At 36.4% G+C, this 27,931-nt stretch overlaps 1 protein-coding gene across 3 annotated transcripts in view; it reads left to right on the top strand.

The window, feature by feature from the left end:
* Positions 1-27,931, top strand: part of ADGRL4 (adhesion G protein-coupled receptor L4) — a 75,417-nt gene that overhangs the window by 33,818 nt on the left and 13,668 nt on the right. For 2 of the 3 annotated variants that reach the window (XM_015290890.4, XM_046944668.1), the window contains 11 exons: positions 5,302-5,454; positions 11,677-11,832; positions 12,377-12,447; positions 14,776-14,949; positions 15,030-15,213; positions 17,340-17,456; positions 18,568-18,761; positions 20,007-20,177; positions 21,704-21,907; positions 22,947-23,167; positions 23,267-23,333. In XM_015290890.4, coding sequence (XP_015146376.1) covers positions 5,302-5,454; positions 11,677-11,832; positions 12,377-12,447; positions 14,776-14,949; positions 15,030-15,213; positions 17,340-17,456; positions 18,568-18,761; positions 20,007-20,177; positions 21,704-21,907; positions 22,947-23,167; positions 23,267-23,333 — 1,712 coding nt within the window. The remainder of the gene's footprint in view (positions 1-5,301; positions 5,455-11,676; positions 11,833-12,376; positions 12,448-14,775; positions 14,950-15,029; positions 15,214-17,339; positions 17,457-18,567; positions 18,762-20,006; positions 20,178-21,703; positions 21,908-22,946; positions 23,168-23,266; positions 23,334-27,931) is intronic. The other variant, XM_015290891.4, reaches the window with a different exon arrangement.

Raw genomic sequence — 27,931 nt, forward strand, 5'->3', positions numbered from 1 at the left:
TGACACAGGAGTTTCCTTTAGCTGGCTATTATTACCAGTAACCAAGTTTTGGGTCCAACGTTGCCATTTTTTCCAGTTAGGTCACATAATCATTTACTGCCATGAGCCTGACTGCTGTCAACTTAACTCAATACCTGCCAGAGAGACCAGAACATATTCCATGCTATGTTGTTTTATGTCTCTAAAAATCTGATTTTGCATGGATTGATAAGGACCAAACATGCCCATCTTACTCTGTCTAATTTAGGTATTTTCAGCTTTGCTTGTTAGTTAATTAAAGGGAAAAATAGTTTCCTTAAATTGATTTTAAAAAAGAGAAAAAACATTCTGCTGTATAACTGTGAATCAATATCATAGGCTTCACCCCAAAACTGACTCTTCATATTACGTGTCATCATATCACCATAATGTCCATCATGGAAAGGTACTCAGTGCAGTGGTAATCCTTTGAGGCTGTTGGTTTGACAAACTCACTGCCGTAAGTTCCCCTTGTGACACTTTTTCATGTAAAATACGTAAACAGCATTACAGAAATCCTATCTCTAGAATTGATAAATCAAAGAGTTCTCTTGTGCTTGTCACAATAATAACAAATGGTGTCATTCTGTAACTGTCCCAGAGTTTTCCTATTGTAGATTATAATTTTATAACCACCCAGTACTGAAACAGTATGTACAAAAGGGTAAAAGTTGCATTTTGGAAAGGATATGGAATATGATTTAAGTAATTTGCTCTATGCTTTATTCCTAAAAATATTATCATAATTCTCTAGTTTCCAACAGCATCATGGTTGTAAAATCCACAAATCATTTTCCTCTTTAAATTTCATACGTTTAAATTTCTAAAAGGATTAAATGCTCAATAACTGCTATACAGAAGTCATACACATTTTATTTATCAGTAAACAATGTTATGTATGTGATGTAAAAGAGTGATTTTATTTTATTTTATTTTATTTTCTCAAACAAGAATCCACTTTGGCTTCCTCTGTGAATGAGAACTTCCATCAATACCTCAACTTCTGAGTGAGGCTACTTAATCCTAAATCAATTGTGTTCTCATAGTAATTATTCATACAGTTTTAATACAGAGATACCAACCTCAGTTCAAAAGTTTGGAAGGAGTATATCAACTTTTCAGATATACATATCTATATATACATTTTTTTTTTGAACCTTCTACATTTTTGAGAGACCAGTAGAGAAATTCTTGCATGCAGCTATCAGTTAGTTTAATCTAACCACACGTTACAGTTATGCAGAGTAAAATACACAGTTGCATTTTCAAGGTGAAAGTGGAGAATCAGTTTTATTTTACACTTGTGCTGAACACAACACTGTGGTGCACAGACATACACTTAGCCACAATAATTAACTTTGATATTTGATCAGTCTTGTTTCTTGTTGTTGCTGGGTTTGGGGGTTTGTTGTTGTTGTTGTTGTTTGGGGTTTTTTTAATCAGAAGAAGAAATAAATAAATCTTTAAAGAAATGTGCATTCGTGGAGTACTGCCTGCAGCGTTCAGTGGATATCTGCACCAGTCATGAATGCATATGCCATAATTAAATCAGGTAGCAACAAAGCAGGTGGATTACACTGTTGCTGTCCTTTAAGCTATACCCTCTTGATGGGAAAATGTATGTTAGAAAATTTTCTGTCCATAAATCCTTTTGGTATTTTTTTTCCTGACTTCCCTTAAATTGCAAATCCAATAGTGCTGTAAATTCTGTAAAATTTGTAAACTATCTTCAGTCCCATAAGCTTCACGTTAACTGCTATCTGAAGAAAAAAAATGTTTTGTCTATATCTACAACTAAAATGTATTCATCAGTTTTAATGTCGTGAAGTATTTTGTGTGAAGTCAGACAGAATATTTAAATATGTTTAGTAAAACTGAATACTAAATGTTTTCCTTGACTTTTTCCCTTGCTTGCCTTTCTCATTAACCTGGTAGTTTTCCATAGGGAGCACCATCTTGGGCCAACTTATGTCAGTGACTTCTATACCATTAATTTCAGTGGAAGCAGGATATGGACCAGTAAATTATCCCCCTGCATGTTCTGCTCAGTATTATATTAGATCATGGGAATAGCAAAAAGAAAACTCCTTATGAACTAAACTCTTTAAAATATCAATTTCTGTGTTTGCAATTCAAGATTCTATTATTCTGCTCAGATGTTCTTGACGTTTCTCAAATTATGTGATAATAAACAAGACCATACGTCCTTGACAGTACATACAGCTGGTGTCTGGGAATCATGCCATAGTGAAGATGTGCTGGACTTCATTTTCTATAATTTAAGCATCTTATTATTTCTTTCTGAAAATGGAATAAAATTGCTACCATTTCTGAATGTGGTAGAATTTTCAGTCACTTGATGTGTCTCGGTACTACCTTATTGCATTTGTCTACATATCCCAAATGGATCAATTCATAGTATGATTTCTAATTGTTGATCTTGTACAGTGTGCATAGTTTGTATGTAACTGGGGAAAAAGCCTTTAGCATGAGAAGAAAGTGTGATCCATGCTCATTGATGAGAATGCTACAAGTACAAGAACATCATGTTCTTCCTCCTTAAAAATCTTAATCCTGTCAATTCTCTGACTTCGAGCCACTGAAGCAGGTAAACATTTCCTTAACTTTTGCCATGTGCAGACTCTGCCCTGTATTCTTCTTTTTTCTCATGCATAAAAGATGTTTCCTTTGCTTTCCCATTTCTTTTGTGTATACAATTAGACAAGAAGTAATTGTCATAAGTTGTTCCAGGAGATGTTTAGGTTGGATATTAGGAAAACTTTCTTCACAGAAAGAGTGGTCAGGCATTAGAACAGGCTGCCCAGGAAGGTGGTGGAATTACCATCCCTGGAGGTGTTCAAGAAAAGGATGGATGCTGCACTGAGTGACATGGTCTAGAGCTGTCACAGGCACGGGTTGATGGCTGGTCTAGATGATCTTAGTGGTTATTTCAACCTTAATGATTCTATGATTCTGTTTAGGATTAAAAAAAAAAAAAACAAACACAAGACTCACAGAATCACTGCTTTGTAGAACAGGCTAAGCAAATATCCTGCTATTTGACACAGATAACACTGCATGTAGGGTGATTATGAACAGAAGCGCAGCTATGCTAGCTCTTACCATCAGTGAATAAGGACTGTAAAGCACATCTGGTTCACACAAGCTTGTGTTGACAACTTATGCATCAGACTTGGTCACTGAAAACAAGTTAGTTTTCTAAGTTAGCTGTAAAACAGACTTGTTTACTCTTAGAAAAGTAAGACAAGCCTATCCTGGAGTTTCTCTCAATAAGTCTTCTAAGTCAATTTAGTCACCAGTCTTACATATACCCTAAATATTGGGAAAAACAACAATAATCCAGTAAAGTTAATTAAACAGAGTTGTAAATGTGTTATTGATGATAACTGCATGAGTCATTTTAATGTTTTCTACAAGTAATTTGTCACACTTGAAAAGAAGTAGTACTGGGTGTGAAGACTTCGATTCTTATATTTGAGATCCTAGGAAACAGATCCAAAAGGGGAGTTTTTGCATACATCCTGTACTTTTTATCTCCTCAGCTCTGTTGTTCCTCTACTTTAGGTAAAGTGATCAGTGTCTCTACTTATCTTCCACACCTTCTATCCCACAAGCTTTCCAAGTCCAATGAATGTTATTTACTAGAAAATATAATGCCTTCCCAGTGCTGTTTGCCAAACTGGTCTTCTCATATTCCCATATACAGTCTCTGAAGTTGGAGGGGAAAAGTGGTGCTAATCCGTCTTACTTTCACTTAAAATAATTTAGATTTACCTTGGCATTCTCTAAGATCCAAATCATACACCACCTCTCCTGTATTCTCATGAATGCCAAAGCTGTAAAATAAATATTGTTGACATGTATTGGCATAGTCCTCTTATACTTGGATTCCTCATTAAATTACATTCACTTTTAGTTATAATGAGCTTAATCCATTTAATACTGTTGACCCAAATTCCCCTGAGGAAAGCTGCCATTCTGAATTGATATTTGCATCTCTGAGTCAACTGAATAATATTCAAAATTATGTCAGACTTCAATTCAGAAAAATGTCCTGTGCCAGGGTTACTCTGGGGGTTGAGACTAAGTTACATTGCAGAAATCTATTCCTGTAATGTTTTACAGCTCTTTATGTACTTTAATCTTACCACCTCCTTAACTTATATGACACTATACTTATCTGTATCCTATCTCTGAGATCACTGGCCATTGGGAAGCAGAAGCACCTTTCTGAAATTCATCCTTGGGCATCTTTTCTGAAATCATATTTCTTCTCCCTGTCATGCTCCTTAATCGTTCCTCTTCTGCAATAAATTGTTATTTCTCTCCCTGTTAGAATTCTTTCCTGTCATTCATCATGTTATGAGTACCTTTCACTTGAGAACGGGAACAAAATCCCATCAGACTTCAGGAAGCCTTTAACTCTTTTACTTTTGCAGGATGTAGAAAATAGAGAACTCAGTGTCTTCTTGTTTGAGTTTTGTTTGTTTGTTTCAGAGTTTTGAGGTGCCTGGGGAGAAATGGGCTATTTGGAAAGATTATATTATCAGTATTGTGAGTATTATTTCCAGTCTGATATGCAGATGTAAAGATCAAGCCAGGAGTCTTGCTCATCAGTGTGTTAAGATCTTTGGGATAACTAAGAAAAAATGACAGCTCAGTCATCCAGTGGTTGGCAACCCTGCTCACAGCAGGAGTGCTGGAGTCTGATGATCTTTAAGATCCCTTCCAACCTAAGCCATTCTATGATTCAGTCAGTAAGACAAACTCGGTAAGCTTGTTGTCTGGTACTGCTGAGAAATACCACAGATAGTCTTCAACAAACCAGGAAAAAAAAAAGTTCAGTTTAGCTATATCGATCCTGTTTTAATGTTAATGAATGTAGTGGGTTACTTCATCCTTAGGGTGATTTTCTACCTGTAGATTTGTGAAGATCATTATGGGTACCAAAATATTATCAAATCAACTATAGCAGAACATGCACTTGACTCAATCCTTTATTCTAACTGAATATGCAAGACATTTGTTTCAGTACCCCATTGGTTTTCTCATTTATTAGCTCACTCAGGATGAGGGCAGAGAAGAGCTGCTGAACACCTGATTATATCCTTGGCAATGGGATACCTGTACAAACACTGAGTGCCAGCTCAGCATTCAAATCTTATATAAATAAAATACTGAAGGCCAAATTAAGCTTTTACTTGGCTGTTTTCTTCAATCTGCAAATGCAAATATATTTCTCCATAATTTGTGTCTTGACAGATGATAATGAATGTGAAAATGCTACTCAGCCTTGTGGAGAGCATGCCAATTGCACAAACACTGTGGGAAGTTATTTCTGCATGTGTGCACCTGGTTTCAAATCCAGCAATGGTCAAAAAACTTTTGTACCTAATGATGGAACCTCCTGTGTAGGTAAGTTATTAATGTCTTCCAACTAGCTTTACAATGTCACTCTTCTCTTACTGCTTCTGTTAATTATAGAAACCTAGCAAAATGCGTTCAGGTTTATGAGTTTCAGAGTCTGAATGTAAAATTCCAACAATTTGGACTGGTACAAAATTAATATTCCAGTTTTGGGGCACATTTCTCACTGATAATACTGCAGCTGCCTGTGTTTTCAGTAACATTTCAATCTTTATGCAGTGTTCACTATTTTTAATCCACTTGTCATAGATTTAGAAAGTAGATATATAGTTAAGGAAACACAGAAAACCCCAACCCAGCCTTCTATGCCACTGTTTGACTGATCTGTGAGCAAGTTGGTAGTATTCTTTAAACAAAGCAGAGTGACAAAGCATTCTGCGTTCAGGTCACTCCTGACTAAAACAATTCCCTATATGTACGACATACTGTGCTCCAAATATCTTTTGTTTGGGGTCTCTCGTTTGGATATTTTCTATAATTTTTCAAGTCTGACCAAAAGCAATGAGAAAGATCAGTAGTTATCCTACCTCTCGTGCCATCCATCAGCTTCTGTTTCTATAGCAGTTGAATGGATTGTGTTCAAGATTACAGGGGAAGAAAAGTTCTCTGGAAAAATGTTTTTTTCTGAACATCTATGCAATCCTTTAAGATTTTCTTTGAATGGAAGAACTGTAACTATTTCTCTTTTTTCAAAGTTCTGGTAATTTTCTCTATATGTTGCAACAGTCCTCAGGGAATGGGAAAATGAGAAATAAATCTATTGCCCTTTACACCTTTATGCTGACTGTGTCTCATTCTAGATATGTCTCCTGTGAGCCTGTGAGTGCTGACAACCTCTCTTCTTCTTACTGCTCTTAATAACAGCAGAATGTCTGCATATTAAGCCAGAAAGTGATCTAATCAACATTTCTGGCCCATTGCTCACATCCATCTAAAAGAGCTCTGCTTTACCCAGCCACTATGAATTGTCCGTAAATTAGCTGAGATTGAGACTGTTAGCACATTGAGCTGTAAATATTCTCATGGTTTCTGGTCCATGCTTTGATTTTTACCAGTTATGACATTTCTTCAGCTTCAGAACTTTTGTCTTCAGATTTATTTCTCTGACTGTTTTTGTGTCAGTTTTTATCACTAGCTTGCTAATTTCTTTTTCTTTTGCCCTCTTCTCTTTACTGGGCAGACCAATCTTTTTTTATCCTCTTCTGAGGGTTAGTTAACTGCTTTTCCATTTTTTTTATTTTGGAAATCCATATGGGAGGAGCTGAAAGCTTCCAAATTTCACACTGAAAAAAAAAAAAAAAATTACCTGTGGGCACCTTTTCTCATTAAATGAACGTATCAATTACTTTACCAAGCCGGAAGTCCTTAAGACAACCTTTTGATCCACAATTAATTTTCCACTTTATCAGCCAGGGAAGCTGTAATAAGATATTTTGTACCCAATGGACCTGCTGTTATAGATAGTAGATATGACTTGAGCTGATGGTAGTGTATCCATGTTGTTCTATATGCAGCTGAAGCTTACACCAGGTTGCAATTCTGATCACAGTGCAAGTTACTCCGTTACAAATAAAAAGGCAAAGCTACCAAATATTCATCTTACCCAAATAATTTCAGAATCTGTAGAGTCTTAAGTCTCATTTTAATATTTATATCCTGATATAGAATGTATGTGCCAATGACCTTAAGATACAGCAGTTGAATTTTGGAGAGTGTAACGTAATGCAACCTATTTGTTTTTAGACAAATGCTATTAAACGCGTGTGAAGCTCCCAGTGGTAAAAGTTTGTACACCACTGAGTATCTGAGTCCATTTCAAAGTCTATGTGCATATACATACATGTGCATTCTTCTCTTCTTCAGATTTTATATTGATCTTCCAACTACAAAGCAACTATAAATCTCAAGGTAGTGAATCAAAAGAGAACTTTGGGTAATGTCAGTTCACCAGAATGTTACGTTTTGCACTATCAGCACTATTTCATTATGTTATCAGGTAGAACTGGTGAACAGATGACAATAAAATATGCTGACAAAGGAGGATCTGGAGAGTAGGAAGGGAGGGAAAGAAAAAGACAGAGAAGAAGGAAAATGGAGATATGTGATATTTGTGAAGACATTTTTCGGCTGTCCTGAGTAAGAAATCTATTTACTTTGTAAAAGCCATGCTTTTTTTTTCTTTAGACTTCACATTTTATTGAACGTTAAGCTGCAGTTAAGAAGGTCTATTTTTTATTATTATTATTATTATTTTTGTCCCAGTCACTAAAGTAAAAACTTGAAAATAGCCATGTTTAAAATGAAAGCGACATCTGTGCCACTCAGCCTTTTCCAGTAACACACTATTGGATTTCTTCAGCTTTTTGTCAGCTTCTTCAGAGGCTACTGGAAAGGTAGACCTTCTCCATCACATCCTTTACTGGGACAGGAGAGTTGTAAAGCGGGGGGATATGGCATTATGCCACATTGCCAACCTTTCTTTTACCTGAGCAATTGTTAAGCTTTTTCATTTCTACTTTATGTATGCTGCTGCCTTCCACAGTGTGGAGACATGGGGAGGGACATTTAGTCCTTTGCAAATGGACTTTTCAGTCACTCGCAAGCTAGTAATAAGCAGAAGGTATAATGTAGACATCAAGCTGTCTTGACTGACTGGTGAAGAATCAAAGCGATGTAGGTACAATCCAGTAATTGGCAAGACTGAACATAATAACTGTTCTCAGTACTTTTAATTTAATTGGAATTTCCTTGCCTGCTGCAGTAAATGAGGAGTGACAAAGCACAGAAATAAAATAAAAGGTTATAAATCTTTTTTCACACTAGCCTAAGTGGTGTTGGTGATATCATTTTCTGATTGGAGCTATTATAAAAGCTTCAAAGTTCAGCTCCAGGATTTGTTTTGAATATTTACTAAAAGGCCAGGGCTTTTTGCAGAGCTATGGCAAATGCTCTTCTGTTTAAAAAGCTGCTATTCTTCAACCTTTGCTCAGGAATGTTGTCTGTGAATACTGCACACACAAGCCTTGGCAGCTCACTCGTGCTCTTGCAGTAGATCAAGGAGGATGGTTTGAGGTCCTAGCCCAAAAGCTCAGGTGAAAATGAATTGCTGAAAGCACTGGCAAGCTGTTGTCTGTGTGTGTCCAACAATTGCATGCTCTTTAAAAAGGCATAAGTACAAAATATAAAGAAACAAAAACCTACAGCTAACAACAGAGGATTTCAAAGCAGGAACTTAAAAGCAACATTGTTGCAATTGTAACAAATTGACTGTCCCTGAAAATCTTATTGATTTAAAAGGAATGTGAAGCTGATTAGTACCTTTCAAGATCAGGCATATTGCCTTTCAATTTTGTCATCCAGAAGATTTTTTCTCTAGGAAACAGTAAATTAGTTAGGCGTGATATGGACTCATTCCATATGGGCAACTGAACTGCAGAAAATCTATTTGCATATACTCAACGGGGTGTCTCTATCAGACTTTAAATAGCCATCCTGTTGCCAGAGATGTGCTTTCGTGCTTGAGTTTCTGCTGTTATTTTGGATAATCCTGCTTTCTCATTAAAATCTCCATTACACTTAATACGTGACATAATTACAAAAAGATGAGTAATTTGTATGAATGCCCAATAATGACAAATAAATGATTTATCAAACTAAATTCATGCAAAGGAAATTATCATAATAATTTTGAAATACTTGGAACATTAAATCACATGGAAACCAGATAGCTAGCAATGGCAATCTGGACAGTATTCAAATATTTCTATATTTGGAAGTCATTTTAAGTTTTAGCAAAGGTTACTGTCATTTGCTGGTGTTTTGGAATGGCGTTATTTACTGAATTTCCCATTAAGACACACATGTCCTTCCTCATGTAGCTGACAAGGCCAGAGAAATCTTGGGATAAGGCTGATGTGTTTCCTTATTATGCACACTGTTACTGTCATGTTTTTTCACCCTTGCACTTCAATTCAAAGTTTGTCTGCCTCACTCTGAGTCATGGAGCAAGGAACTGAGTGGCACTTGTTTCAGAAAGGGATTTATAATTTACTGGTGTGAGAAGTTATTTCAATGCCAGGAGTAGGAATTTTAGCCTTTATCTTTAATGACAGCATTTAATTATGCGGTAGCCTATTTGTAACACTGTATCCTATTTTTTCCCCACTTTTCTTCACTTTTCATTGATGTAAAGCATAGCTAGCCCCATGACTACAAGTACTGAGGCCACAGGATAATGTGGATAATACAAAACTTAGCTCATTAGAGAAACATTTGCAGCTGGGGGCATTAGCAACCCAACACCCTAATGCAGATAATAGTAATTTAACTTCATTGTGTAAGTTTCATGTTTTTCCCGCCCACCCAAACATAGCCTTCTCCATAGCTTTCCCCAGAGGGCAGAAGTAGTTGTGCTAGGAGGATGGTGGGATCCCAGCACCCTTCTCCTGCGCAGCACAGGCATTTGAGTGGCTTTACAAGGGGAGCTCCCAAACCGCTGCTTCAAAATGCAGCCTTAGAGGTGCAAAGCAGGGCCACTGCTCATTGAGCAAAATAGGGATCTGAAAGCAAGATGTGGGACCTCAGGAAATCTCCTTGAATGCTAGAGAGAGTTTTATGATTACAAGCCGAAAACAGGGAGCTGGGGAATTGTACAAAACAACAAAAAGCGTGTGTATGTAGGAAATGTTGAGGTACTCCATTAAAAGTTCAAATACAGTTTACAGTTGCCTCATATTAGAAAAAAGAAAAAACAATAATAAAATCATTCTTCTGATTATAGAGACTCTTTTGCCATTAGTAAAGAATGTCCAAAAAGCAGATTGTCAGGTATCCTTCAGACATCTTTTTGGAGTCCATGGATACATTCACAGGCATGCACTGTGTTTTTCTATTCTCCCATAATTTCCGATTCTCCAGCAACCTTATATCACAGACATTATTGCTCATTTTTGTTTTATTCCATTTTGAAAACCATCAGCAATTTTGTATCAAAAGAAGAGCACAGAAATTGTTCCTATGTACTTATGGTGCATTTCCAGCCCCCTGTATCTGCTTTCTGTTTGCTTGCTCTTAAAAGCTGCCTAACTGCACGAAGGCCTCCTATCGATTCAGGTAGCTATATCCTCCAATAATCAGCTCATCAGTGCTTTTTTTCACCAGTTTCTTACCCAAATTCATCATCATCCTAGTTCTTAACTCAGTTTGTCTACCTCTCCAGTTCATCTATTCCCCTTTCCAGCTTTGCCTTAAGTTCACAGCCTCTTTTCTTCTCACTATGCTTCTTTAAATCCGCTCGTACGCCACTTCTTCATTTTTCAACACTTTTTGTCAAATTTACCTGTCCCAAAAGTGCTCACATTTTTCTCCTTTCTAACACAGTATTTCACAGTCCATTACTTCATTCTTGAGAATTATTTGGTGTTGTTCCTACTTTACCTTCTCCAGTGAGTCCATTGAGTTATTTGATCTCTACTGTCAGCCAGACAACTAATGCAAAATAATCCCTATAGCGGCCAGCGGCAGCACACAGACCTCCTAAATTGATCAATTCATGGATTCTCTTACCAGAATTCATCAGGTTTGCTCTTGGATGGTGCCCCACCTGTTTACTGAATATGTCTACCGAGCAGCAAATTATTTAGAAGGGCAAAAGCCATGTTAGGCACATGCATTCTATCTTTGGATTTAAAAAAAAAGACCTGGTGAGCACTTTAAAGGCACAGAGCTTAAATCTTAGATTAACGAGATAGATAGGGTGATTTTTTTTGTAGCATCTTTTTAAAGCCGCGACTTAAAACAAAAGGCTGGTGTTTTCTTTCTCTTTTCTATCTGAATACTAAGGCTGAGAAAATCTATTTAGTCTAATCTCTGGAAAATGGATTTCAGATAATTTGCATCATGCCGAGTGTTTTGTTATGATAGAATTAACAGTTAAGCTCATGGTTTTAAAATATGAACAATGCAGTATTATATAGTAATACATGTGTGGTATGAAAATATGATCAATTATGATTTATCCTTCTAATCCCTAAGTATCATAATTGGCAGGTGTTTTGTCATTTAGTTTCCCTTTTTAGTTTTCACTTTTTTTTCTTCCATGAAATTTTATTATGAAACTGCTTGCAGTATGCAGGGCTATTATCAACAAAGCAGCAAGGTGTTAGTCTGTAAATACTTAATAAAAAATTCAATTTCTCACGATATTTGCAGATGTAGATGAGTGCAGCAATGAAGGAACTGTTGCCTGTGGAGATCATGCAAAATGTGAAAACGTGGATGGAGGGTTTAACTGCTCCTGTAAGGAAGGTTATCAACCATCCACAGGAAAATTGCAGTTTAAGCCAAATGATGGCACTTCCTGCCAAGGTACATGATATTATAAAGGTTTATGTGTTATTACAGAGCTACATCTTCTGAGAAACCCACCAGTGCCTCTTTATCTTCAGTTAGATTAATCAGCAAGACATAAAAAAGAGGCAAGGCATTCACATCTACATTTCCTGAGAATAGAATCCTTTATAAATGTATTTTCACTAAACAGTGTTGAAACCCAGTTGAAATAATGGATGTCTCCTCACAGTCATCAAATCTGTATTTCTCTGTAAATTCAAGCCGTTTTTTAACTTCTTCTGTGGGTGGAAATCCCAAGGAAAGTGGCCAGACTCTTCCAAAGCAAAGCCAAAGCTCAGGGTCCAGCTCATTGCTCCTTTAATGCTGTGTGAGCAGTAGCTGTGGCAGAGGCCAAGCCTTGGAGGTTGAAGTTTGAGGCTGGGGTGCATGTGCATGGGTTCAGAATGCCAGTAGCTTTGTCTCTCTACTGAGACAAGTGCTCTTACAATGACTGTATAGTGGATATCAACTGAACTTTAATATATAATTAGATTTGTGCTTGTTTTTTTTTAATTTACAGAAAATCCAGAGGCCAAATGTGTGTTATACAAAGACTGTGTAACAGAACATGTTAATAAAACTTTAGCAGAAGTAAGTAGCATTGGTTTATAGATTAATTTGCAAATCCTTTAATTGTTTCTGTCTGAAACTGTTATGTCAAGTGGAATAGTTCTTAAGGAGCTTTCAACAAATGCTTGAAGCACAGAATTGAACTTAAACATGTTTACTGAAGTCTTTTAAATAATTTCAAATTATTTGAACTGAGTTATGTGTTTAAATCATGGTAATAATTTGCTGGGAATCTCTGTGTTCTGTTTCCAGTAAAGTGAGTCAGGATGCTTGAAAAATTGAGAAGTGTGGTAATCGCTCAACTCTATCTGCAATTTCTGACGTTACACATTGCTTTATGTGCTGATGTGCAATTATTTGCTTGTTCAGAGTGGAAGGCAGCAAGATAGCTCACAAAAGTAATGTCAACAAGTGACAAAGTAGAAAATGAAATCACAGAATCACAGAATTGTAGGGGTTGAAAGGGACCTCTAGGGATCAAATCCAACCCCCCTGCAAAGCAGGACCCCTACAGCAGGCTATACAGGTAGGCATCCAGGTGGGTCTTGAATATCTCCAGAGGAGAATCCAAAACTTCCCTGGGTAGCCTGTTCCAATGCTCCATCACCCTCACTGTGAAGAAGTTCCTTCACATATTGGTGCGGAACTTCCTATGCTCCAGTTTATGGCCATTTTATCCTGTCCTGTCCCCAGAGACTGCTGAAAAGAGGTTGGCCATGTCCGTTTGACTCCCACACTTAAGATGTTTATGAACATTAATAAGATCACCTCTGAGTCTTCTTTTCTCAAGGCTGAACAATAGACCCAGGTCACCCAACCTCTCCTCATAAGAGAGAGGTGCTCCAGGCCCTTTATCATCTTTGTGGCCCTCTGCTGGACTCTCTCCAGGAGATCCCTGTCTTTTTTTTTTTGTACCAGGGAGCAAAGAACTGGATACAGTGCTCCAGGTGAGGCCTGACCAGGGCAGAGTAGAACGGGAGGATCACTTCCCTTGACTTGCTGGCCACACTCCTTTTAATGCACCCCAGGATCCCACTGACTTTCTTGGCCACCAGGGCACACTGCTGACTCATTGCAGACTTTCAGCCGCCAAAAAGCTATAACATCCTGGTATGCTAGTACGTTTGCTCCTCAAAACTTAATGTGTAAAGTGGCACAGACTTTATGGACTCAAACTTAGGACTCTGGAATTTTTTCAGCAGAACCCAAGATTTCCTGATGCAAATAAAAGTGAATAAATAATGAATTAATTAGTCTACAATAGAATAATGTCTGATTTAAAAGGATAAATGAAACATAAGCATGAATAAATTAAAACCAATTATATATGTTTGCATTTTATATTAAGCAATTTCACCAAGATACCAGAATTAAGTTAAAAGCGTTTATTTGACTCTGTTTTCTTAAAATGCTTTCTGTTTTAATCTGTGGCATAGTATGTTATATTAATATGTTTCCAATGTTTACTTGCAAAGATATGGTGAATGCTAACACCAGGATGTTTCAGTGAGAATTTTTTAAAATATGTAGTTATACTAAAGTCAAAATAAAATAATATCTCCATTTTATGTAAATAGCTGTACCAGATTTTAGCCCATTTTTTAACCTGTGTTCTACTTCTGTTCAGAGGCAATCAAAGACAAAGCAAATTCCATAAAATCTACTCAACAGCAGAGAATACAGGTTTTACCAAATCCCATATTGAGAGTTTTTCTAGGATTGATAACATCTCATTAGACTTCAGTATTGTAGACTATGAATTCTTTTCTTATTCAACCATGACACTGCAATCTTAACGTACATCTCACCCTCTTAACCTATTACTTTTTAAACTAAATGTGTAAGTACGTTTTTGTAGCTCATAAATTCTGTTCCCCTAAACTGCATGTTTTATAATCTGCATTTGGAAAAAAAGCATTGCAAAATACTCAAACACTGCCCACTTGCTCCCACTTCTTCAGCTAAATTTTAACAGAAAAGATTCTTCTCAGTTACCATATCAATTGACATCAAATTATTTGTGCACAGTTACTAGTCCACTTTGGAGTATTGTGCTAAATAAAACTGAGTTGCAGTTGTAATTAAATAAATAAATAAGGGTGTAATGATAGAGGATTTTTTTTTTTTTACCATACTTGCTTGTTAATGTTATACCAGTCATAACTCTTTTTTTTTTCTTAATAAAACCATTGCTTTATACATTAAACTCTTGATTTAAGTAGTGCCTCTTTTTATGCCCTTCTGTTCTTGTTAATTCACAGAAATCAGTTATTAGCATTGGGTTTATGTTCTCTCACAGAAATATGACTTTATTTGTCTCATTAATATGTGAGTTTCTGTATTTTTCAGATTAGACGTTTAAAAACACCCCTGGAGATGCTGCAAGAAATTAATAGGAATACTCTGGGACCACTTTTGCCTGTAGATGTGATTTCATATATCGAAGCATTATCTTATTCATCTCTCAATACCATGCAGTACTCAGTTCCTGACAATGAAGCACTCCGTAACACAACCATTAACGTGAGCAGATCAAGCCTTAAAGATGTGCTTCTCTCTTTGCAAGTAGTGTATGAGTCTTTAAAATATACTTTTATTTACAGGTTTTGGTTAGCACTGTGAACAATTTTTTGCAAAAAGATAAAATCACCATCTGGGAAGAGCTTCCTGTTGATAACCAAAGACAGAGCCTGACTAAGTTGCTGCATACTGCAGAACAAGCAACGCTTCTCATGTCGCAAAACTTCAAAAAGACGACACAGCTGGATGCTAATGCAAGTGACATAGGTAAGATAAAGAAAATTAATCTAAGGTATACTTTAGATGTGAATTACACTGAGGAGTCTTTCAGCACAAATATAGAGATTAGAAATGGTGTTATGTGAAACACTTAGGTGTTAATTTGTATGAGTTTTATAACTAATGCCCAACTTTTGGTGTAGGTGTCATAATTTTCGAAGATTGAACAGTTGAGCCCAGAATCAACTTGGGAGGCTGTAAGAAGCTATCCCTTCAGATTCTCTTTCAATTTCTCATTATTGTCACACTTTTGTAGTGAATCTGGATTTATCTTATATGCACAAAAATATCCTGTATATCTTATATTCATAGAAACAGTAGCAAAAGTTGAATTTGCTCTTTAAAACTTTGTGGCTGTTTCTGCTTCAGTGAAAGTAATGTAAATAAAGTCGGAATAAAGGTTGGAAGTTAGATCTTGTGTGGCCTTATTTTTTAAAAATTTCTATTTTAAGAGAAACTTCAGGGGGGAATTGAGTAGTTCCAACTACTGTTTTGCTCTCCAGCCTTCTCCCTGCCTATTGACGTCTTCACACCAGCTTTTACCTATTTTTCTGTGATTATGGGAGCTTTACTTTTGTTACAAAATAAGAATCAGAGTAAGGCTAGTACCAGCCCTTCTGAAGATCCGTAATCAAGTGTTATTGATTCCTTTGGCAATGGTCACTCATGCATTTTTGTTTTTTGGAGTGTATCCAAACTGGATCTGACCAGATTTCTATTCTCTCACCTCTCTGAAACTAAATTAGCAAAAGCGACTGGGAAAATAAATAAATAAATAAAGCAGGAAGACATTTGTTCTATGACATAAGCTCTGTAGAAAAATATATATTTTACTTTGGAGCACCTCTGGGTCTGCAGCAGATCCAGAATGTTGCTGAGAGCTACCTGTAAAGCCCCTCTTCATCCACCACCCAGTCCGGAGGCACAGGCTCTCATGATCATGGAGCTGAGTCCATGAAGATGGAGGGGAGAGAGAAATCAGTGTACCTTCTGGTGGTACTGTAGACATCAGTCAACCAAGGTGACAAAAAGGAGCTGAAGAAGAATGGAAAGGAATATCTACATTAAAATATGTTGATCATTTTCTGGCTTGCTTTAGTTCCAAAATAGGTAGTTCCGTAAGGTCTTTTCCAAATCTGCCGCAAATGCTTTAAGTGTTTGCTATTGTTTCTCAGCATGAATATGCTTTCTATGAGGCTCATACATGCCCCACACATGTATTTTGGGACCTACAGCATTACCTCTCTCTCTCCAACACTTTTTATAGTGCAAGTTCCTGAACTGTATGCTTTTCAAAACTCCAGCCACAAAAAAAATATATATTCTTATGTCCTGACAAACATTTTCTGACAGCTGGTCTAGTGAATAGCTCGTATTATTTTTGTGTGCTGTGCTATAAGCAATGCAGATGGCCTAGCTTAGTGATACTCCTCCATCAGTCAAGTTTTAGATTTGTTTGTTTTTGTTTAGATCTGTTTTCTATAAAAGGCCTGATTGACGTTTTTTTTTTGTTCCCATCCTGGGTGAAGGAAACTAAGCACTATAATGAACTGAGTAAAGAGCTCAATGTCCTCTAATGCAGTTTCCATTCTGAGGGGTGATGCTTGTTTGTTTTCTTCTTGACAAAACACATCATTATTTTATGCAATGTGCATTTGGTAGTATGGATAGATAACTATAAAATATATACATTTCAAAAATTGGCTTTTATCAAAAGTTACTATTCAGTAGAGAATTTTATGTTTTGCTCTTTATAATTGTGATTTGTGGTTCCTTTCAGAAATGCATTTTTAATAAAGCAATAGCTCTTCCTAAAGTAACCTACATTATTCTTCCCAGTGCCTAATTTAATGCAAGGTAAATAAAAGACTATATTTCTCATGGAAAGAGTAAAATGTATGAAAGCAAAATGTATGCATGGAAATAACAAAATCCAGAAGTCTAAGCAAACATGCTGTATTAGTAGCATTTTTCTTGAAATATTTGGTGCAATGAAATATTCTTAAAATTTACAGTAATTATACAATTCGATGGCACATTTATTAATCCAACTGTAAATTATCTTAGATCATAATGGATAATGTAATTTTTACAGTATTTTTCTTCTTTTGCAGCACTCAAGGTTTTTGCTTTTGATTCTCACCACATGAAACACATTCACCCACATGTATACACAGAAGGAGACTACGTAAAGATCTCCCCAAAGAAGAAAGAGGAATATCAACCCAATGGTAGGAGACAATGATTAAAGAGCAGGGGTGTTAATAAACTCCGTGAATAGATTGTACCACTAGTAAACAACTGGGTGTGCAATTTAGTAAGACTTAGCTGTAGCCTTGTTAACTACAGAGTCAAGGCATTTTTATTGCCATCTCACCTACCCCTTTCTTGTCTCAACACTGATTTTTCTATCATTATTTCCACATAACTATCTCACAGGGAGGACCAGTAAGTTTTAATACTGATTACTGATACCAGAGACCTGAATTTTATCCCTTTCTAAGCCATAGATCTGCTCTCTGACTTTGGATCAGCCCCCAACTCTGTGTGACTGCAAAAGCTAGTGCATCTTTTCTATTTGAGAGCAACTCATTAATGAAAGAACGCATGTTCCCCAGGACCAAAACCAACAAGGTCTTGAATTTGACTTTGGACCTCAGAGTACTATAGAAATGGCTTATAACGAGCAATAGTCCAGTACTAAAATTAAATGAAGAAGATTAATTTTGGGTTAAGAAACTCCAAAATTAATGCACCTAAACCAATAAACACATCAAAAAAATGCTTTTAACTCTTAATCTTCTGGCTAACCCGTGACCCACTACCTACCAGCATCCAAAAGTGTGGTTTATTGTGGTACAGGGAAGGAAAGCGTGATTTTTCTGATCAGCACTACATCCCAAAATACCTTTGGTTTCTTTTTCCCAGTGCACCTTCTCCCCTTGTCTCCACTGTAATGGAAGTCAAAGCAATCCACATGCTTCAGAGAGGCCCAGGTCTGAGCTGTTTTGGTTTATGAGACCTGGTACCACATGTGAAGCCAATTGCAGAACAGAAGCAATCATATATTAGTTTAGAAAAAATAGATATACGTGCTTCTAATTAGAATTTCCAACGTGAACACATTTTTAATTCTAATGGCAGTTACATTGTTTTAAATAAAGCTATATTTCATTGTCTCTAAAACATTTTTATAAGTATTCCACAAAGATTCCATCTGTTTTGCATATTTTATGCAATAACAGTAATGATGTCGATTGTTTATTGTTTCCTTAATGTCTTCAATTTTGTTCTTCTATAAAAAAACCTCAAACTACTAAATATGGTCTGTTTGATTGATAGGCACTGTTGCAGTTGTCTTTCTGCGGTACAGCAATATCGGTTCTTTGCTTTCATCGCCTAAAAACCGTTCCTCGAAAGATAGTTCAGAGCAGAGAGAGACAGTAAGCTCATCAGTTATAGCTGTTGCAATTAGCTCAAATCCACCTACGCTGTATGAGCTTGAGAAAATAACATTTACATTAAAGTACACCAAGGTAAGGTTGGTTTTTTTTATGTTATCAACTTCAAAACAAAACAGTAGCTAATTATTGTGTGTGATGTAACCATACTGCGGTATATGATATATTCAGACATCATTCTGTTGTTTGCTATTGTGAGTTTACTTGTATCAGAGAAATAAATAATGATCTCAAATGTAGCATCCTCAGTGCTGAATATGATACTTCTAGAAAGTTCTACTAGACTAAATTAAGGGCAGCGATGCCATGTCTGTTTGGCTGCAGTATGATTAAAATGCAATTGCCTGAAGGAATATTACTGGTACCTGATTGTTCTGTAGTTGTTTTTGTTTTTTTTCTTGAAAGTTTATCAGATGGTTAAACATATATACTGAAAAAAAAAAAGAAATGCTTCAAAATCAATGCAAAAATTTAACAATTACCTAAAAGGTAATAGAAGAACCTATAGCATAGCACCTTTGCCATTTCTGAAATCTGAATGTATTGTTCTATAATTGGAAGCTTTACTTTTACATAGATTTTTCTGACTTCTCTTATATGTGAAGAGTCATCTTACATATCGCAAGGAAACAAGAAAATGACTCTGTGCAGGGAGGTGGGAGAAGGGTGAGGTGTTAACCTTGATTATGCAGGTTTTGAATTTGTTACTTGCCTTGTAATATTTGAGATAGAGATCAGCTTTCTATAAATTTGCATATATTTATACAGCATCTAGTACAGTGGAGAGCTGATCTTTGACTAGTGTTTGTATGCACTATCAGTAATAAGTAATATTAATGGTCTTATTCATTGCTGTCATCACACCTGATGTACCAGGTGTGATATGACCCTGACTCTCTCCCAGACTGCTTTGTAAAATGCATAGAATAAGTTTCAGGTTTTAAGCTGCTTATTTGAAAGGGACTACAAGCAATGTGACTGTAACCTTGGGGTTTTGTCCATGTTCAGCAGGTGCAGGGGTATATAGAACAGTGTTTCCAGTAGGTAAAAATTCTAACACATTGTTAAGTGCCAAATGGGTTCAGTAATCTGATTAGCCTGCATGTTTGGTGAACTGCTAACTGTGTGAATAAAGCGCTTCCATTGCGAGCCACATTTTAATTACTTGGAATAGGCCTTACCAATGTGCTTTTTTGTTTCCCAGCCTTCCAATGGAAACATGGAATTTTTAATGAATTGCAGAGGGTAATGCAAGAAAGGTCTCTTGATGGGAAATATCCTGCCTTTTGCCATCAGTAAAACATCTTGTTTCTGTTCCAGACTGCAGATAAAGATATTAAATGTGCATTTTGGAACTACTCAGCTGACACAATGAATGGCAACTGGGCTACAGAAGGCTGTGAGCTGACGCATTCCAATTCCACTCATATCTCATGCAAATGTAATCATCTGACTCATTTTGCTGTTTTGATGTCCTCAGGTGGCTCTGTTGTAAGTGCTCTTTTAATTTATTGTTTTACTCAATACTTCCTTTCGTCTTCATTTGTTATATTTTTATTGCAGTGCAATTTATGTACTTTTTTGCCTTTAGGTTGTTACTTTTATTCAACAAACACACAGTTTGTTGTGCACTGGGCAAACAAAATTCTTTCCCTATGTGTTTGAATTTCTGTGTGTCATTTCTGCAGTGTTGCAGAGCAGTGGTGCAGCAAAGGATCTTGTTCCAAATACACAGTCTGCTGTGCTTTTTTTTGGTGCATTGCTTTTAATTTTAAATCACACTTTAAGACTGCCATGGGATTTAACTGGCCTTTGTTAGTGGTCAGTAACCATATGGCCCACAGTTTCTCTTGAGCAAAACTTTACCACCCATTTGTCTAACCTTGGCATCTAAAAATCTCCTTTAAATGCTCTCCTGAGAGTTTGCAACAGCATTATCAGCAGAGCATCATCAACAGTAAAAGGAAGGAAGTTTATGACTATCAAACATGGACACTCATGAGTACAACAAAATTGTGAGAATGACCACTCAATTTCTATCCTTCTTACATTAAGAAGCTCCATAGATTTCCAGAGTCCACATGGCGATCTGCAGGAGTTTGTGTCCTGTCTCAGAAAGCAGCTTTATATGGCATCAGAACTGACAGCAAGCAGAATATTAGCATGAATATACTGTATTGAGATAGTATTCTCATACTGTGAATTTCATGCTGATAGAGGCTGTTTCCTGCTTGCTAAATAGCATCCTAAGTCTTCAGTTCACATTTAAGACCTTTGCAGGTACTTATATGGTTATTTGGAAAAGGAAGAATGGGAGGAGGATAATCTTTGGTCCTTTATTTAGGGGGAAAAAAATACTTCAATACATTTTCTGGTTAGCTGAATGCTATCCTATGCTGATGCGCAGTCAGGTATTTCAGAGATTCTTTGTGTGAATACCAAGTAGCAAACGTAACCGTGTTCCTATACAAAAATATTCACAACCAATATTAAAATAGCTTGTGTTTCTTTAGAGAACATTCCTGTTACATATCTGGAATAGCATTTGTTTAAAATGATTGTTATTTCAGAGTCTTGTTTTGATCATGTAAATTCAGTAAGACGGTTACTCTATTTTGCTTATCTAAGTCACTGCTGTGATAAGTCCTTTTATATTAGAAAATGTTCATGTCATATTAATATATGTTCTACTGCCAGTGTGTTTGTCATTCTCTAAATTGATATGATTTTTAAATCATATTACGAGATACTGATATTAATAAAGTTTTGCTAAGAAATACCAGAAAATATACAGTTCATTACTGATTTCCTTTAGAGTTATATCTGCCTCTCCCCACAAAAAAAATAAAAAGCAATACTTTTAAGATTATGCAAAGTATGCATTTGTACTGTAACTCTGCAAACATTTTTGATTAATATTTTGTTCAAAATAAGAAAAACCTGTATTATAGAATGCGGTTTTTCTTGAGAACATACAAAGCTATTCTTTTTAATATTATATTATAATTTTCCCCCAGGGTGTTTCGAATTATAACATTCTTACAAGAATCACTCAGCTAGGAATAATTATTTCGTTGATTTGCCTCTCCATGTGCATTTTTACATTCTGGTTCTTCAGTGAAATTCAAAGCACTAGAACGACAATTCACAAAAACCTCTGCTGCAGCCTTTTCCTGGCGGAACTTATTTTCCTGATTGGAATTAATATGAACAATAATAAGGTGAGTAGTTTTCACTTGTGCCTTGAGTTTGTGTTGTAAAGCAAATATACAATATGAGATACCATCTTCCCTTACTTCCAGTATTTTGTACTATATTTACCAGTATATAGTAGCCTAGTGACACTGACTTCCTGGTCAAATAACAGGAAATATAAAATGATCACCTGGACTTGCTGTTATCTATAGAAATAGAGGGTCATCTGAGCTGATGCAAGTTGAATTTGGTCCATGAGTTTCATTTAATCCTTCTCACTTTAACTGAATGTGGTCTCAGCGTGTTTGACATTTTCACATCTGTTTGAATGCTGTATAAAGAAATGTTGATGGTTCTCTGTGCATGACAATTTTTCTTAAAAGCCAGGTCAGAGCTGCAGTCCCAACGTAGCATTTAAGACACTGCACTGTTGGTTGGAGGACCTTTGCTTTCTAAATGTAAAGTCTTGACTAATCTTTGTCATTTTTTGTACAAATGGGACTGTTGGTTCTTGCATCTCAGAATAGTTTTAGGAAATTAAATCATGCATAAATAATCAAGAACGCTGTACCATATATTGCTGAATAGGATTTAAAATTACCTGAAAAAAACGTGAACTGCAATCCCTGAGGCTGCACTACAATACTGATTGAGGAATACCTAGGAACATTTCATAGCAAAAAGCTCCTTTAGAAATAATTGCTCGTGAAGCTTATTTGCGTCACTATCAAAATAATAAAAATAGGCTTCGTCTAAATCAGCAAATTATGTAACCATGATACTCAGGTGTAGCAATGGGATCAACCTTGTCAATTTGTTAATGCAGTTTTTCTGGAAAGACATGCATTGATTTTAAGTTGAATATCATCTTCTTATTTTAGCAGTTGTGACAGAAAACGCTAATGAACAAGTGTGCTTGTAGGTACAGGCCAAGATCTTGTCAATCAGCCTTACATCTGTGCTTCTGTACTGCTTGAGTATTGCTAGGTTGCTGTGCATTTGCTGCAATGTTAAGAGACATATTAATAGAATTGTGACTCTTGCTTTCTCTGGTTGAATTTCTAGCTCATCTGTTCAATTACTGCTGGATTACTCCATTATTTCCTTCTAGCTGCGTTTGCATGGATGTGCATTGAAGGCATTCACCTCTACCTTATAGTTGTGGGAGTCATCTATAACAAGGGTTTCTTGCACAAGAATTTCTATGTCTTTGGCTATGTCAGTCCAGCTGTGGTAGTTGGCATCTCTGCTGCACTGGGATACAAGTACTACGGTACCACAGAAGTGTAAGTTGCTGTTTTTGTGTTCAAATCAACATACATGAGGATGCAATAGTCACAATAGCTTTGCACAATTCAAGATGTTTTGTGCTGTTTGCTTTTCAGATGTTGGCTCAGCACAAAGAATAACTTTATATGGAGTTTTATAGGACCAGCATGCCTAATAATTCTTGTAAGTATAATTTTCATTTTTATTGTAGTACATAAAACTGATAATAAAAGGTGTTTAATAATCACCCACCCATTGCCAGCATAGCTGTGAGTGCTAATTATAGGGCAGAATTCTCTAATTTAGATCCTTTTATAGTGTCTCTAAATTATTTATATGCTGTACATCTAAATAGCCTGAAAAATGAATGTTGGACAGAAAAAAAAAAGCTCACTATAAGATCAGATCTTTTTTTCTTGCTTGTTTTCTTCCTTTCAACTCAATGGTTTGAGAAAAGCATTTCTAGTTTGTAAGAAGTAGTATCTTTGTATGTCATTGGCGTCTCAGCATGGCTCGGCAGGAGGTGTACAGATACACCATCCTAGCAGACAGATAATCTGGTTTTTCAAATGTTGTGTGACTTAATCTCTTATCAGTGATCGGTCATCTTTGTAAGATTAGACTGTCATCTTTGTGGTTTTATCACCCGCATGTACCCTGTCATCATCAAAGCTATTTTAAACTAAATTGCGACGTCAGAGAAAAGAACCCGCTATTTCACATGGGCAGACAAGTCAAGTATTGATAGTCCTATTTCAGCTGTGAAGAGGGCCTTTTTAATTCTTATTGGAAGTAGTTTCAAACCTGCAAATTTGGCAGGTATTATATGTTCCATTCTGAATCAAAACATTTTTGGTGCCTCAAGAGCATTTCTAAGTGCTATAAAGTTTACCCATTCCAACTGTAATGGGGCATTATTGTGTATGACTGGGTAGACAGTGATAGGGCAATAGCTGGAGCTAACAGAAAGAGAAGGTGCAGTGGTAAGGCCTTGTGACATCTATGGTCATGTCAGTAATAACCCTTCCTTGCTTTTTAAGCTGATGGTGATAAATGTGAGGATTTGTAAAAGGAAGTGGCAGGGCCTAACACACACAAGATTATAGTTCAAACAATTTTATTTCGATACATTAGCCATTTCAAAGCTGAATAAAGTGTTGAGTATAACTCTGGCCCCGTTCCATCTCAAGTTCCTGTTGTAGACTGGGCAGGCTGGGAACAATGTGCCAGATACAACCACAGGTAATGCTCCCCACCACACCTGATGAGCATGGCAGAATTCCGGAGAGGCACAGTACCACAGTTCCCTCTGTTCATTGACCCTGACTTCAGATGATATTGACAGGTTAATGCAGTAAAAGAAAATCATGAGAAAGACCAACCTTTACTGGAAATTCTTACAGTTCTTAGGTTTGAGTTGGCAACTTCCTTTGCCTTCTTTGGACCTTATCTCTTTCTTCCAGGAAGGCAGCTTGCAGGGCTGAGATTTTTTCTTGCTGCTTTCCTTCCTATACTTACCTGCCTTCAGGTGAAGATTTATGGGCAGTGACATATGACTGTGCTGCCAGTATAGGAAAGCTATGTTATCAAAATATCCAAAACAGCTCAAATGTATGCATCTACAACTTTGTTTTCATCTCCAGCTGGGCTTTGCCTGATGCAAGACATTAGGCACAGAGACAGCAGATCAGTGGTGCTTTCAATACAACCTGGCTACAGAGGCACATCCTGAAAGCTGGGTTTTGAACTCGTTTGCCTTTGCTTGAGTACTCCACATCTTGCAGCAGGCAACACCCATGAAGTAAAAGACAAATGGGAGGTGGTAGAAGTTGATTCTGTCTGTGAAGGATGGGGGAAACCTTGTGCAAAAAGGTGTTAATTTAAGGATATGAAGTTGGTGTTAAACGTGTGTTTCATTGGTCACATGCTTACTGCATTACATCTGCTTCCATTGTCCAGCTTTTCTCCTGAGTGCACTGCATGGGCACTGTGACAAAGTCTGAACGCTTCCCAAGGTAGCAACAATAAGGAAATTCTTATAATTAAAGGTGCCTGTCTCTCTTCAAGATATCCACTTTTCCCTTAGCTAATTAAAGCAAAATGAAAAAAAAAAGTTAATATAGTTCTTTGTTCTGGAATAACCAGATAGATCACCATAACGCATATATAGAAAGCTACAAACTCTAGTAACTTCAACTTCACCTTTAATTCTGAGATTCATCTACTAATGAAATGATTCTGTGGATTTTCCAAGGTAGCTTGGAGAGTTTCAATACAAAAACTCTGGAGAGCTGCTCATTGAAAATCTGATTCTTGCACACAAAAAAAAATCTTATTGTCAGCACAAAAGCCCACACACCCAAATGGTTCATCTGGTTTCTGTGAATTCTGTGAACCAAAGGAAATTTGTGGTTTGAATTATACTGTAATATACCTTTGAGAAAGCATGTAAATGATGAAGAATAGAACTGATTCTGTACCAGTGGGTTTTCTGTCTCTAGGCACATTGTTTCAAATGCATCTTTGGGCTTTGAATCTGCAGTAATAATAGAGAAGCATAAGGAGCTCAAGTGTTTATCAGAAGTATAAACTAAGTTCTCCTCTGATTGCCTAAGCAGTAGCACTACTTCTGAAGGTGTTTGCTTATTAATATTATGATTCCATTAGAATTTTTAAGTGTAAAGCAATAGCCTTATTGATCCCACCTAAAAATTATTATTATTATTATTAGATTGGTGACTGTACATGAAAAGGAGTAGGTCAGAAGCTCTTTAGATGGAGTTAGCAAAGAAAGGGCATTTTAAACCTTTGTAAAGCAAGCTGCAAGCTGAAGATAATTTCGACAACTTATTTCTTTCTCCTAATACTTGTAATCTTTAGAACCACAACCATTTTAGCTAAAACTATGCAGTAGATTAGATCAAAGCACACAAGTGTGGAGAAATTATTTATAACAAGTATTTAAACTTTTTAATAGAAAAGTGAATTTATCACAAGCTTTAAGGGACAAACACTCCCACTAACTACAACCTGTGCCTGATTGAGGCAAATACAAATATAAGTTCCAGAGATAAAAGGTAGGAAAATGAAAAAAAAAAAAAAATCCCTAGAACATTTTCTTTTCTTTTGTAATACATTCTTACAATAATAATCTCTCTGTAATAGAAGTGTGTAGAATGGAAATAACCATTTTTTCTGCAGGGTAATGCAGCTGCCGTTTTAATGAGTGTGTAACGTTAGTCAAGAACAGACTCCTTGTCATTGTATGGGGCCTTCTACAGGGCTTTTCCCACCTTTAACATGACAGGATACTCTGTCTTGAGTGGAAGCAGACCCATGTAAGGGCTTTCTTCCATGTCACTGACACTTGTGAGAACTTCATCTTTCAAACACCACGAACATAGGTTACATCCCTCCACTTATACCTACTGCGAGGAACAGCAATAGAGTAGATGTCAAGCTGGTCATAGAAATTAGGCTGCTTGGTAGTGGTGTGAAAAGACTATTAATGCTGTACTTACCCAAAGTCTACAAGCCATTAAAAGGAAAATTTGGAAGTGAATCACTGCAACTATAAGTGTAGCTGCAGAGGACCCTTTTAATATGCCCCTCTCCAACAACCTCCTCCCATTAAATCTGTTTAGTTGAACCTTGTGAACCTAGTTTAAGGGAACATGTGCTAATATGATTTGCAACTTTGTAGTATGGACAGAGATTTTCAGGTTTGACCATTCTACCTACTGTTACTGACACAATAAATTGGCATACTTCTCTGAGGTACCAGGACTCAGAAGTGTGATGTGACATTAACAGGTGTAATTTGCCATTTAACAGTATAAATCTATCAGTATTACTGTTGAGACTACTTCTGTAATGACAAAATACAGACTTGCTTTTCAAGATTGGAAAATTTCCAATATTACACTCCATCCAAATAATCCTGCCTGCGGCTTCTATCCAAACATCCTAGCACTGTGCAGTGAGGGGTAACTCGTGTATGCTTCTCATTGTTTTACTACGCTAATGTGTGTTTTCAGGGACCTTGAAGGTGTCTGGCTCAGCTTCAAGCTCCCATTTCTTGAAACAATTGGTAATTGTAGTGTTTGCAACAACAGAAATGACTTATAAATGGACCCTGCAATTTGCAGAGCATTGTTGTTGACTTGGAACATACAAACCAAGAATAGTTCTTGGGAGAAGTGTCTTCAGAAAAGCCAGATTCTTTTTATTAAGCATTCCAGTATACAATAAATGCAATGAATAATCAACTTTCAAGCAAAAATATTCTAAGAATTGCAGTGATTAATTAACCATACCGTTTTGAACTTCCCATGTATAAATGAATGGGTAAATGAATAAAATATACAGATTGCAGTTGCAAAATATAAAAATAGTGACATGTGAGTGATGAAAGCAGGCTAACAGTAGAGTAATGCTTTTCATTAAGGAACTGCCTGCATATTCATTAGGGCTAGTCAATTACTTAAAAAATATATTCACCAGATAATTTATTTGATGAATTTTACTATTATTTGTCAAATAATTTATTCAACAAAAAAGGTAAAATTAATGGAATAGTGCATTCATCAAATCTTATTGGACAGCTCTAATGCTTATTCAGTTCTGTACATTTAGGTTGATTCAGGATTCATGATACTGCTGCAATCAGTGCAGAAAAATTTCCTGGCAAATCCATTACTCTGCTTTTTTCTCAAATACTCACAAACATCATGTACTTAATACTCTAATCTAGGCCATTCAAACTGAACATCTTTCATGTA

This window comes from Gallus gallus, chromosome 8 (assembly GCF_016699485.2).
Source record: "Gallus gallus isolate bGalGal1 chromosome 8, bGalGal1.mat.broiler.GRCg7b, whole genome shotgun sequence".
Lineage (NCBI taxonomy): Eukaryota > Metazoa > Chordata > Aves > Galliformes > Phasianidae > Gallus > Gallus gallus.